General features: G+C 39.5%; 1 protein-coding gene across 1 annotated transcript in view; it reads left to right on the top strand.

Moving 5' to 3' along the window:
* The window catches only part of IL1RAPL2 (interleukin 1 receptor accessory protein like 2), a 714191-nt gene that overhangs the window by 462905 nt on the left and 237710 nt on the right, over positions 1–13576 (top strand). Inside the window, exon 6 of the mRNA XM_075184271.1 lies at positions 5931–6005. Coding sequence (XP_075040372.1) covers positions 5931–6005 — 75 coding nt within the window. The remainder of the gene's footprint in view (positions 1–5930; positions 6006–13576) is intronic.

Below are 13576 nucleotides of genomic sequence, written 5' to 3'. Positions count from 1 at the left end.
AGCTCCTAGAGTAGAAGAGTGTCAGATGGCCGCTACGTCCAGTCCAGGTAGACGCAGGATTCTAATGGTATTATAGGCTTGTTTAATAGGGAATGTTGTTCCCTTCTCACACAATACCGATTCTCCTGTCCAAACACCGAATGAAGCATTTGGATAGTGGAATTGCTAAATTAATTATGAGGCTGACGAACACAAACAAACCAATATAAAAACAACCTGTATGAAAAATAGACATGTAAATCATACAGTAGAAACACAAATCTAACAGATGTTACATGTCAATCAAAATCCTAGGAACATGCCATATGTTTCCATCTCCTTCTATATATATATGTAGCTTTTTTATCTCCTGCACACACATTCCATATAAGACGATCTCCGGTTTCTCTCTTCCTTAAGGAAAAAAACATTAAGGCAAAAATAATCTTTTCTCTTTCTACTGCCAGATCTTTCTATAAGAAAAACGTAAGACCTGTGATTATTTTGACAAGATGCCCTCTAAAATTAAGCCTGAACTATGACTTTTCCTGGACTATACTTGAGCAGACTGCCCTAAAACTGTCATAACATTGAAGTTCTAATCACAAATCCATGCCAAGATCTACTCTTGGTTAACTCCCCATTAATATGCAAATTACCATGTGAATGGATTCTAAAAAAAAATGCATTCTGCCTTTTATTCAGAAATCAGAGAAACTAATGTAACAATGGTACATGTCTGTGGAACAAAGAATCTCCAGAGTGGTGTTTAATAAAATAGTGCCAGGCCTGGCTTTTAAAACATTGTAAGTTACCACATTTGCTACCTGCATAAACAAACTTTATAGTCCGTTTTGATGGCTGTGTTTATTAAAAGCAACAGAGTATTATTATATTATTATGCATTACATAATATACATAATATATATATATATATATATATATATATATATATATATATATACATACATACACACACAGTATAAAAGGCTAGCACTGCTCTTCACCTTTCTAGATGCACACACAAAATACACAAACAAATTTGGTAAAATGTTTGTAAATTACTCTATTGTGTACTTGACTATTCCTAATGACTAGATTTTTCTCATTTCTTGGGCTTATTTTGTTTTGTTTTTTTTTTCATTTTTTTGTGTAGCACTTACCATTTCTATCGACCTTTGCTATTCCAAATTGACTCTATTTTGAGGCACCACAAAGGGTCCGCAGTAGAGTACACAGAGCATGGGACTTCCGTACAGGGTTACAGTACACGGCATACAGGTATTACAAGGTGCAATAAGTCCAAAAATAATAAACTCTTTAGAGAGCAGGTGCAAATGCGAAGAGGCAAGAATGACTCCCAGTGCACAAAAAGAGTGGGAGGGGAGGCACGGAAGAGGGGAGTTAAGAAAGGAGGTTGAGCCTGAGTCCACAAGTGTGGGTCCTTCTAGCAGGATTGGACAATGGTGGAGAAGCAGAGGCAAGGGAGAAGAGGACAGACAGCAGCAGGAGATGAGTGATTAAAAGGAGAAAAAGGGGTGGGCGGGGACAGAGGTAAATAGGAGGAAGAGGACATGAGGATGGAGGGCCCTACTCAAGGGAGCTTACAATCTAAAGGGGAGGGGGAGACTGAGCAGAGACTCAGAGAGAGAAGATTGGGTGAGGGGACTAGAACTCTAGGAGAAGAAAAAAACGCGAGTAGAAAAGAGGGAGGTAGAGTGAGGGCGAGATAGAGTAAGGTAAGTATAGAGGGATAGAGAAGAGGGTTAGAGGAGGGCAGGGTTAAATGAAAGAAGGATAGGCTAATCTGAACAGGTGGATTTGAGGTAGTGTTTGAAGTGAGACAGGTTGGGGGAGAGCCTAATAGAGTATGGTAGATGATTCCAGAGAAGGGGGGCAGCATGGGGAAATTTGTTAATGTGGGAGTGAGAGGCGATGGCCAGATGTGAGGTGAGGTGATGCAGCAGTCATTGGAAGAGCGTATAGGGCGAGAGGGAGTATGAATGAAGATGAGGTTGGAGAGTTAAGGAGAAGTGCCATTAGAGAGGGCTTTGTAGGTGTGGGTGAGGAGTTTGAAGAGGATTCTGAAGCAGAGGGGGAGCCAGTGTAGAGCTTGACGGAGAGGGGAGGCAGATGAGGATTTGCGGGATCCGATACTGTTAAATGAATAGGAATATACTAATTAATTTAAGCAGCAAAGTATAACTGCGATGCCACGTACAAGGCAAATGTCTGCTGTGGGAGTAACTGTACAGCAAGAAACGGCGAGAAAACAAAAGGGCAGAGCTGGATAAAGCCGGATGACAAACTATGACTGATGACCAAACAGAATACGAACGTGATAAACATCGCCATGCAAATATGACTCCCCAGCAAATTCCTTGCCACAGAGAAAACAATCGAAGAGTGAACAGGACAGAGGTAATATCATGTCAATGCCTACTAACTCAGCAAAGAAGATGCCTCGCCATTCTTGATGTTGGTAACTTTGATGAAACAAGTATTAATGCTCATAACTGTGGTCCCATGAACAGTATTTGTGTATTTTGCCACACAGCAATCTGCCAAACTATTCAGTCAATGCTGCCACAGGGGGTAAAGTCAAATTGGGTGCAATATAGTGTGCCTCTCTTAAGTTCTTTCATTTGTTTTCCCAGTTGTCGGTAGTTGAGTCTACATTCATGGGATAAATGATGCGCGGAATTTAACAGTTGCCAAAAAAGGGCCCAACATGATTTTACTTTTATTTTTTTCTGTCATTTTGATGGACTTTTAACTAGTACTATAATAAACTTGTTTAAAAACAAAATAATGTTTACTGAAAAAACACACAGCATAACTCCCAAAATGTTTGAGTACCAGCATCGGGACAGGGGTTGTGGTCACATCACGATGTGGACATGGCCTCATCATGATAGGGTGTGGCCACATCATGATGGTGGCATGCTTAGTGCTTTTGAAGTGTTAGACTGTCCCGTACTCTCCTCCCCTCCGATCACCTCATTTGCTATGCTCACCAGTGCACTCGGTACCAGTTCACTGCTGCTCTGCCATACAGAGCAGCGGTGAATGAGACATACCTCCCAAATTTCCCGCCAGTGGGATAAAGGTGTCCCAATTGGGATGGCGGGACAGTCCCCCCTAAATCGGGACAGTTGGGAGGCATAGACAAAGTACTTTTAGAACAAGTGTCCAACTTATATGCCTATTCCTTGTCCCATCATATTCCATTTGTGATGGAAATGGTTGTTGTTGTTGGTTTTTGCCAGAGGGGAAATCACTTCCTCCCAAAAACAGATGGTCTCTGGGACCTCCACCTGCCACTGCATTTTGTATCCAACATAACTGAATTTACACAGTATTAAAAATGATCATTTTATTTATGATTATGTTAATTTGTCCAATTACATTTGAGACCCTGAAAATAGGGGACTGTGTATAAAAATGGTTGCAATTCCTAAACGTTTCATACAATATTTTTGTTCAACCCCTTGAATTAAAGCTGAAAGTCTGCACTTCAATTGTATCTCCATTGTTTAATTTCAAATCCATTGTGGTGACATACAGACCAAAAATATGAAAATTGTGTCACTGTGCAAATATTTCCAGACCTAGCTGTAGATGTATTCTAGCTAAGAAAAATATTTCTGTTCTGGAATGCACACACACACACACACACACATCTTTTGGGTTCTCTTGTTTCAGTCTACTTTGATCAACCATCTAAGGGGCATATTCAATTGTCGGCGGGATCGCCGAAAATCCTGCCGCGGAAAAACTAATACATGGAATACGGTAATTTGTAGCTGGATTTCAGCTCGCGGCTCAGGGAGCTGCGAGCTGAAATCCAGTGAGTAAATTACCGTATTACATGTTTTTCTGCGCACGATTACCGTAATATCGGTAATCGTGCGCGGACCGCAGGATTTTCGGCAATCCCACCGACAATTGAATACCCCCCTAAGGGGTAGATTAAATTAGCCGTGTTTTTCTTGCATTATTACCGTTACTACGGTAATTTCTCAGCTGATTTTTGCTTGCAGTCCTATGAACTACCATCAAAAATCTGCGAAAAAATTACCATTGTAACGGTAATGTGCGGGTTGTGTTGTTCTTTGGAACAACGCAGATAATTGAATCTATCCCTAAGTCTTTGTATATTTTAACTGTGCTGTGTGTTTCTTTTTCTCTTACTGCTCTATTCTCTTAATCTATTTCAATATATATGTTCCACAGCACTGGTTATATAGCAGAAATAGAGTGCAGTATGTTGACAGTTATTGGTAGTATTTGGTCTCCAATGTTCTGCTTAAATGCCGGTGTGTAACAACAAAAACCCCAGTACAACCAATTAACAAAGTTTGTATGAATCTGCTTAAGATTTGAAGCCGAGTTAAGCAATACTATGGTTTGTACATGGGATTGTGTGCTTGTATATTGTAAGTTTAAAATTAATGAAAGCGTTACAAATAGCACTTGTAGATGATACAGGAGCTTAACCCAACATGACGATGTGGCAAACCGTAGGCAAGTTCACTATGTTGACAAGAGGCCCACAAGCTCCATGACATTGTGTAGGTTTACATGGCAGTGTCTGACATCTGGTGCTTTTGACTTTGAGCAATGCCTCAGGTCTTGCCATCGGTTCTCACTGTGTTGTTGATGCTGACACTTCCCATGGCCAGTAAAACAATTCTGTCTGACAGTGAAACAAAGCATAAAAATAACACTGGGACATAAAGTGCACAAACACAAAAGAGTATTACTGCAAAAATTAATAAGGCAACGATATCCTACCAAAACATCACTGGGGCTCTTATAATCCCAATGTGATTCACAACTTTTGCCTTTTTATCCAATTAAAACTAGTAACAAAAATTAATATTGTTAATATTACATTTACTGTATATTTACAATAGTGTGCAACTTTTAATCTAAATGGTTGTCACCTATGTTTTCAGACTGAGAGTCAATTTATACCCATTTAGTGTACTACATTGACACGCTTTTAGCAGTTAAATGAATACTTTTGCTGTTATAAGGCTTTAAAAAATGCAAAGACACAATTACATGAAGTGCAGTAATTCTGGCTCTCGTATATCCAGAAGCTTTGTAACCTTGGAAACCTTTGATTACTTAAGATGTTGTAAGTTTTGTTTTTGTTGTGCTAGTTGTGTTTTGCAGTTGTTTTGTCACAACCCCTGAAAGCTATTAATAGGTGCGAGTATTTCAAATTCATAGACAAGAAATTATTCAGCTCAGCAGCAAGTTTGTGATATGTGAAAAATAATATTCAACATATACTAATTTGTAGTGTACTATGGGCCCTCTTACTAAGCTTCAATAGAGCAGATTTCTACTGCTGCCTTATGGTTGTAAAAACAGAATTTAATCAGTTTCCAAGGTTATAGTGGATCAGGGAAGCTAAAATTGTGATTAGCATCTTTTCAAACTTGTTGATGACAAATCGTCAGCAAATTAATACATTTATCTGCAAATTATTTTTTTTTTCAATTAAGAAATAAAGAAATGTATGTAAAATAAAAAGGTCTTCAGATTTCCATTTTACATTATCAAAATTCCGTTTGTCACCTCTAATGAACTCAAAGATTACTGTCGCAAACAAGTTCTGTATTCTGCTCCTTAACTGTAATTTTTAGTCTCTGCTGAAGTAGGTTTTAGGGGGTGACTTTCAACCCAGACCACTGTTTGCTAAAATTTACAGTTTATGGAAGATGTACCTGTCAGAGTCTACCTATCTGTAATAATTCATAGAGACTGAAAATCCACCGTTAAATATATTCTGTATAGATAGCTCAACATTGGCAAACTTTATGATGATGTTTACACTGTATCGAGTGCAGCAAAATGAAATGCCTTGAATGATAGAATGTTTCCTATCCTGTAATTTGTCTCAGAGTTCCATTACAGTCTCCTGTTTTCTCTTCTAGCTTTACTCACAGCGAAGCCTCCTAAACCATTGTTCCCCGTGGAGAACCAGCCAAGTGTTATAGATGTCCAGCTGGGTAAGTCCCCTTCTGGGAATAATAGATTCTAAACTTCCACTCCATTAACAGATGGGAAAAATTGCACGTAGGAAGGAAGGTTTATTGCCACTGTTATTACATGCAAATCAATTTCCTACTTTCCATTTATAATGCTTCAGTATATTGTAGCAGTCATTTAAGGATATGGGTTTGCTTAGTGACAGAGGCTGTTAATGCTAATAGGTTAAGCTGCATATTAAATACACTATATGCTATGTTTGCATTTCTGTTTTATGTTGGAAGATTAAAAGGAATATATTAAATAACAGCTGTATTAACGTGTACTTTAGAATTGCTTCTAATGTTGCCTCTCCTTAACAGTGATGGGGTTGACTGCTAATAGCAAGAAAACAGCTACATCAAGTTATTCATTACATTTTGTCCTCTATGTAAATAAGTTTGAATGAATTTTAAATAAGATTAATGCAGCTAAGTGCTAGTAGATACATATGTATGAATTAGAGTTGTAATTAACTAGTATATGCAAAGACAAGTAGTATTTGTCGCAAGAAGTATTTTAAATGCACTATATTAAGTTGTTTATGTTTAGTTTTTTAGGCTTTTTTTTCAAATTAAGTGTATCTGTTTTAGTACACAGTGGCATGCTTTTTCAACCTTTATTGATGAGTATTAAACCAATTAATTTACTAAGAACTAGTGATACACGTATGGGTACACCATGCTTAAAGCTTTTGTGATCTCGCTAGTTACCAATGAGTATACCCTCCATATAACCATTACAGTACTGTTTACATTGCAGGCAAATATTGCCAGGTGGCTTGGTGTCCTTGCCAACTTTTTTCATGGGTGCCGGGCATATGAGACCATGGCCTTGTTGGAATGTGACGTGGTCAAGTGTGTTCTGACTTTTTCATTAGGATTTTTTGTTTAGCCCACAAAATGGCAGCCTCCACATTGTACATGGGCAGCTGGAACATTTTATTATGATACAGATTAATAAGTAGAATATAGACCGTTTTTTTAAATATGGACTGGGGTGCAAGTGGTGCAACTGCTACGGAGCCTTTGAAGTGATGCTAGAGACACATAGCCGGGCCCCTGCCCAAATTATGCTTAGGGGCCCAGCGAAGCACTGTTCTGTTACAGTGGTGTGATGATGAACAGATGGGATTATTTTCATCAGAGACTACTTTCCAGTCTTTCTTAACTTCATATTTTAATGTGGCATATATTTTGCCATAGTTGTTATGGGTTTTAACTCTGTTGAGCTAAGTTGTTGTGACTCATGAGAATTTTTATACTGAATTTATATCCAAAGTGTAATTTATGTCTGAAATTGAACATTTTATCTCCAACTTCTTTGTTTTTGAAAGGTTTGACATTTCAAGCTACGGTTTATTTGTGTGTTTGAGTTTACAATCTTTGCCTGGTTTAGACATAAGCTGTGAATATGATTGCAAATAAATATATGGTACAAGGGTTAACATTTCTTTCTGGGTTCAATGCGAACCAAGATGTACTCTGTGTGACGCTTGTATGACCTTGTTTTCATGGGTTTCTTTAAACAGTCCAGAAACATACTGATAGTTTAAATCACTTATGATCAAAGTTGTCTAGTGTGTGTATGTGCTTATATTAGAGAATTAACATTATTAATTCAATAATATAACTGCACTAGCACAGAGATTGATGGAAATGAATAGACAGTCTGCGATTGTACAGCACTGAGCAATTTTGGTGCACTACCAAGGATGGCGCTTCACCTCCTCACTGACCATATCTTTCCTTTCACGCCTTCAGGATTTCCCTTACAGTATACATATCCTCTGGAACACACTACCATGCCCAGTCAGACCATCCACCAGTCTCCAAGCCTGGAAATGTGGCCTTAAAACTCATCTTTTCATTCAAACCTACCAGCCCTCCTCTTAACTCTCCCAAATCTGCTCCTTCACTCATTTTCACCCTCTCTGTGTCCGTCCCAATCACCTCTATAATGTAAGCTCTCATGAACAGGTCTCCCTCTCCCAGAGTTCTATATACTTAAATGTGGGTTGGAAAAAGTGGAGATGTTGCCTATAGCAACCAATCAGATTCTAGGGCCTGATTTATTAAGGATCTTAACTTAAGAAACTTCTTATTTCAGTCTCCTGGACAAAACCATGTTACAATGCAAGGGGTGCAAATTAGTATTCTGTTTTGCACATAAGTTAAATTCTGACTGTTTTTTCATGTAGCATACAAATATCAACTTTAAATTTCAGTGTACAAATAAGCTATCAATTATTTATGTGCTACATGAAAAAACAGTCAGTATTTAACTTATGTGCAAAACAGAATACTAATTTGCACGCCTTGCATTGTCACATGGTTTTGTCCAGGAAACTAAAATAAGAAGTTTCTTAAGTTAAGATCCTTAATGAATCAGGCCCCTAGTTATCATTTATTTGGTACATTCTACAAAATGACAACTAGAATCTGATTGTTTGCTATTGACAATGTCTCCACTTTTTCAAACCTGTAATTTAGTAAATAATACCCCCTAGTGTTTAATTTTTTTAACGTAAAGTTGCTGTTTATATTTACTTAATTTTGTCACTTTGTACTTCTGTTATTTTGTCATTTTGAGGTATGCTCTAACTCCCTGTGGACAGAGCATTAGAACCCTTGTGGAAGCCTCTAAATAAAAGATGATGATAATAATATAATAACAATAATAGTAATAATAAAGTAAAGAAAAATGTCCATAGATGTGCAGAATCAAGTTGTAGTTTTTCAAATATATGTAATAATGATTTGATTTTACTATTCTCAATTGTTTTCTGACCTTTTGAGTTAAAAGTATGTCCTTCCTTTTATTGAGAAATCATGGCTATGGGTGAGGTCTGCAGAACAGCAAGCTGGGACCCATTGTGAGCAACAAATAGTTTAGAACCTTTCGGAAGCTCTTTTTTTTTCAAGTGACAGTTTCCAGCTGACATTTTACTGAATTTCCATTTAAGACTGGAAGGACTTGTCATTTCTCATGTCTAGAGAATCTGGTTCACAGCTGAAAAAGTCAGCATTGTATTTACACGCCCTAGGCTGTTTTGTACAGGGTCTGCCCTGGTAAATTAGCACTTCTACAGGGAGTCCATAACACAGTTTTGCCTGTGGCATCAGGCAAGATATGTGCTGGTCAAGTGTTAGTATCTGTACTGTTGCATCTGTCAGGACCAAGCAGCAAGGATAGAATTGTTCAGGCAGTGATAAAGCCCAGAAAAACATGAGTAATTATGTAGTGATGATAAAGAAGTGAAAGGCAACTTTTTTCACTGGAAAGTTTTTTTTTATTTTGATCTCTGGTGACAATAGTCAGTTGTTAGCCGGTATATCCTGTTAAAATATGACATGTGAACGGTTCAAAGAAACCTGGGTGACTGTGAAAACATTCTATTAAAAAATTAACTTTTAGTCACATTTTATGTAAATCAGTCAATCTGTCCATTGTTACATTTATTAGTAAAATAAGTGGCATAAAGAAACAAAGGGCAACTATTCTGTTTGGCTGCAAATATAAATTAATATTGTGTTGTTGTTCACTGGTTAGATGAAAGGTAACATGCTTCAGTGCAGCCTATTAAATTTTGTTTTCTATGCACCCTAGTCTTCCTTTCTCCAATGCTATTGTAGAGAGAGGTGCGGTATCTTAAACAGTGTCAGTTGCATAGTAGTTTATCATTGGCGTTTTAAGAGTTTAGAATAACTAGAACCATCATTATTTTATTAGCCCCCACATTTAATACAGAGACCCCACATTAGCCCCTATCTTAAGCATAACGGTTGCAACAATACAATAGTCAAATATCTGGTGTTTCTGGGTACAATGACTCCACAGAATGGCAGCCCATGGCTTCTCTCACACGCAAACAGTGGACTAGATCTCAGAGGTTCTTGTCTTCTATACCAGAGGTTCTCTTACCGTGCAGACCATCCATTACACCAGGGACCCTCTTCTACATATACCACACTATGGCTGTTAGCAACTCCCTCTCTTTAGGCATCTTCCCTCTTGCATAGCCATGCTGTCTGTACCTACCCCCCCCCCTCATCTTAGTATGGGCACACTTTACAAAGGAGCTATTTTATAAGGTCTTCTCCCTACTGTAGCCTGTAAAACCTTTTCCCCCATTCAGGGCATAGTTAAACTTGCTGACACTACCCCTCAGGGTAGAGGCTTCATACTTATATATGGGCTCCATGCTACATTCTGAAGCAACCCCCTTTCCTCCACATAGTGGCATAGGATATGTGGGCTACTGTCACACGCTGGTCTCCCGCAGCTGCCGCCCGGGAACCGGCGCGCCTTCCCGTCTCCTGATTACACGCTTCCCTCTGGCTGTCATGTTGGTGGCGGTTCTACGCATGCGCAAAGGCTGTCTCACCTTTCTTACCTTCCCTACACTTCCATTGGCTGTCTGTTATTGGTGCCCCTTTATAAGGTTCCTCACTTCTCTGTGCTGGTTCTTATCATCCGTCTCCTGGCCTGGAAGCAGCTCCTGTGTCTCCCTCTGTGTTTCTATCTCTCCAAGTGTACCGCCACAGATCATCGCTCACCTAATCCACTCCTTAGTAGTAACTGCCGCAGATCATCGTTCTCCATCTCTCCAAGTGTACTGCTGCAGATCATCGCTCACCTGATCCACTCCTTAGTGGTAATTTCCGCAGATCTTTATTCTCTATCTCTCCAGTGTACTGCCGCAGATCATTGCTCATGAGATCCACTCATTAGTGGTAACTGCCGCAGTTCATTGCTCTCTATCTCTCCAAATGTGCTGCCACAGATCATTGCTCACCATACCCACTCTTTAGTGACGATCTGGTACCTACCTTCATTACCTGGTGCTCGGTTCTCTCACACCTTTCACTGTGAACTTTCCTAGAGGGCCGCGACCTGCATGGTGGAAGCCGCAAAGCCCAAATTCCCGCAAAAACTGGCAAAAACCTTCTGCGCCTCTGGGTGAAGTACTGACAATCCCAGCTGAGACCCAGAAGTATCCCAGTCATCCTAGTAGATTTGTCACAGTTCCCCTTGTCTCTCAATGGGAGATCTTTACTTGCTGGAGGCCCTCTTGATGAGGTCTCTCCCCTATTCTAATACACATAAGCCCATGTGGTTACCCTCCATGCACCCACCTCTCCTGATAAAATTCTGCTTGGTGACAGTCTTTCAAAGAGGGCACCTAAAGGGATTTCATCCTATCCTGGGTCTCTGTCAAAATAGTGCTGCTGCTCCTCTCTCACGCGGGAAACTAGAGTCTTTTAAAAACTTTTGGTCCCCACGTGATCTGCCTATTAGCCATGTAAGGCAATTTCACTCCCTTCTCTGTAACACGACTGTCTTTGACACCACTGCATCTACTCCTGCCGAGACCCACAACTCTGCACCACCGCTGTCCTGCCAATGACCTCACCTGCCGTCATCGAGCTAGGTGCGTTACAGTTGTTCCAAACTTCCACTCTGTTGAACTCTAATGCATGTGTACCTTTTTCTTCCACACTGTCAGATATACCCCTGTTTTGGGGCCTGATCTATAGATCTGTAATAGTAAGCTCCTCCATTAGTCCCCAAAAATATATGTCCATTTCTTAATTTCATTGTACTACCCCGCTGTATTACATAGTTGCCAAATAGTTTCCAGGGATACTGAGGGATACCTGCTGAGCTGGTGAATATAAACATATCAGACATGAGAGAGTCTCAGTATAATTACATTGAATTTGATTATATTATACCTCCCAAATATTCTGATTTAAACATCCCTCCTGTCATCCCTCCAGTCGATCTTTTGCCCTGACTGCCAGAGGTCTGTCCCAGGAGGGAGGTTGGGGATTAGTATGCACTTCAGAAGCACAAAGTACACCACAAGGACATACCATAACCACATTGTGACATGATCATGCCCACAACAATTTGTTGTCACATACCAATTTCAGCAGGGGCTTGGTCATGTCCCGATGTCCAAACAAGAATGTTGGAAGGTACTTTTTGCATTCTTAATACTCGTGTTCAGTAAATATGAATTTATAAAGCGCAGAAAATAAGTATATATATATATATATATATATATATATATATATATATATATATATATATATATGTTAAGAATTGCAACTAATGCAGACATTTATTTTATTTTATTATGCGGTTTGTCAATATTCAAAAGTAGGGACAACAAATGTCCAGGGACACATCTTTAAAACCTGCGACTGTCCCTTCAAATCAGGGACAGTTGACAACTGTGGTATTATTACTGTATTTACATGGCTCAGTCACAACATTAAAACCACCTGCCTAATATTATGTAGGTCCCTCTTGGGCCACCAATAGCTCTGAGGCATTTACTACACAAGACCTCTGAAGGTGTCCTGTGGTATTTGGCGCCAAGACGTTAGCAGCAGCACCTTTAAGTCCTGCAAGTTACAAGGGGGTACTCCATGGCTCAGGCTTGTTTTTCCAGTACCATACCACAGATGCTTGATCAGATTGAGATCTGGGGAATTTGGAGGCTAAGTCAACACTTTGAACTCTTTGTCAGAATCCTCAAACCATTCCTGAACCATTTTTGCAGTGTGGCAGAGTGCATTATCTTGCCTGAAGAGGCCTCTGTCATCAGGGAATACCGTTGCCATCCACATGAATGTCAGGATCCAAGGTTTCCCAGCAGAAAATTGCCCAGAGCATCACACTGCCTGTACTGGCTTACCTTCTTCCCATGGTGCCATCTATTCCCCAGGTAAGGGACACACATGCACTCGGTCGTCCACATGATGTAAAAGAAGACATAGTTTATCAAACCAGGCCACCTTCTTTCTTTCCTCCATTGTACAGTTCTTGCACTCACGTGCCCATTGTAGCTGCTTTCGACAGTGGAGAGGGGTCAGCATGAATACTCTAACCTGTCTGCAGCTATGCAGCCTCATACACAGCGAGCTGCAATGAACTGTGTGTTCTGACACCTCTCTATCATGGCCAGAATTAACTTTTTAAGCAATTTGTGCTACAGTAGCTCTTCTGTGGGATCAGACCAGACAGGCTAGCCTTCGTTCCCCACACGTATTACTGAGCTTTGGGCGCCAATGACCCTGTTGCCAGTTTAACGGTTGTCCTTCCTTGAATCACCTTTGGAAGTTACTTAGATCCTTACTCTTGCCCATTTTTCCTGCTTCCAACACATCAACTTCAACTGACTGTTCACTTGCTGTCTAACATATCCCACCCCTTGACAGGTGCTATTGTAATGAGATAATCCACAATATTCACTTCACTCGTCACTGGTTTTATTGTTGTGGCTGATCGGTATATTTGTTTGATAGTATTTGTTGCTGTAATAATTGTGTCTTATATTAACCTGTACAGTATCAAAGTCTGCAGAGGTGTTTTTATTGTTAAGAGTTTTGTATTTTGAATACTAGGTATTAATAATTATTTTTATTTTGATGTCATTTTAACCTTATATTATAATAACAATTTATAATACCAAGATCTAAAAAAATGACTGTACAAATATATATATATATCACATATCCACCTTTACACTTCAGACAGT

This window comes from Mixophyes fleayi, chromosome 9 (genome assembly GCF_038048845.1).
Source record: "Mixophyes fleayi isolate aMixFle1 chromosome 9, aMixFle1.hap1, whole genome shotgun sequence".
NCBI lineage: Eukaryota > Metazoa > Chordata > Amphibia > Anura > Limnodynastidae > Mixophyes > Mixophyes fleayi.
This window is presented reverse-complemented; position numbering and strand designations above follow the sequence as displayed.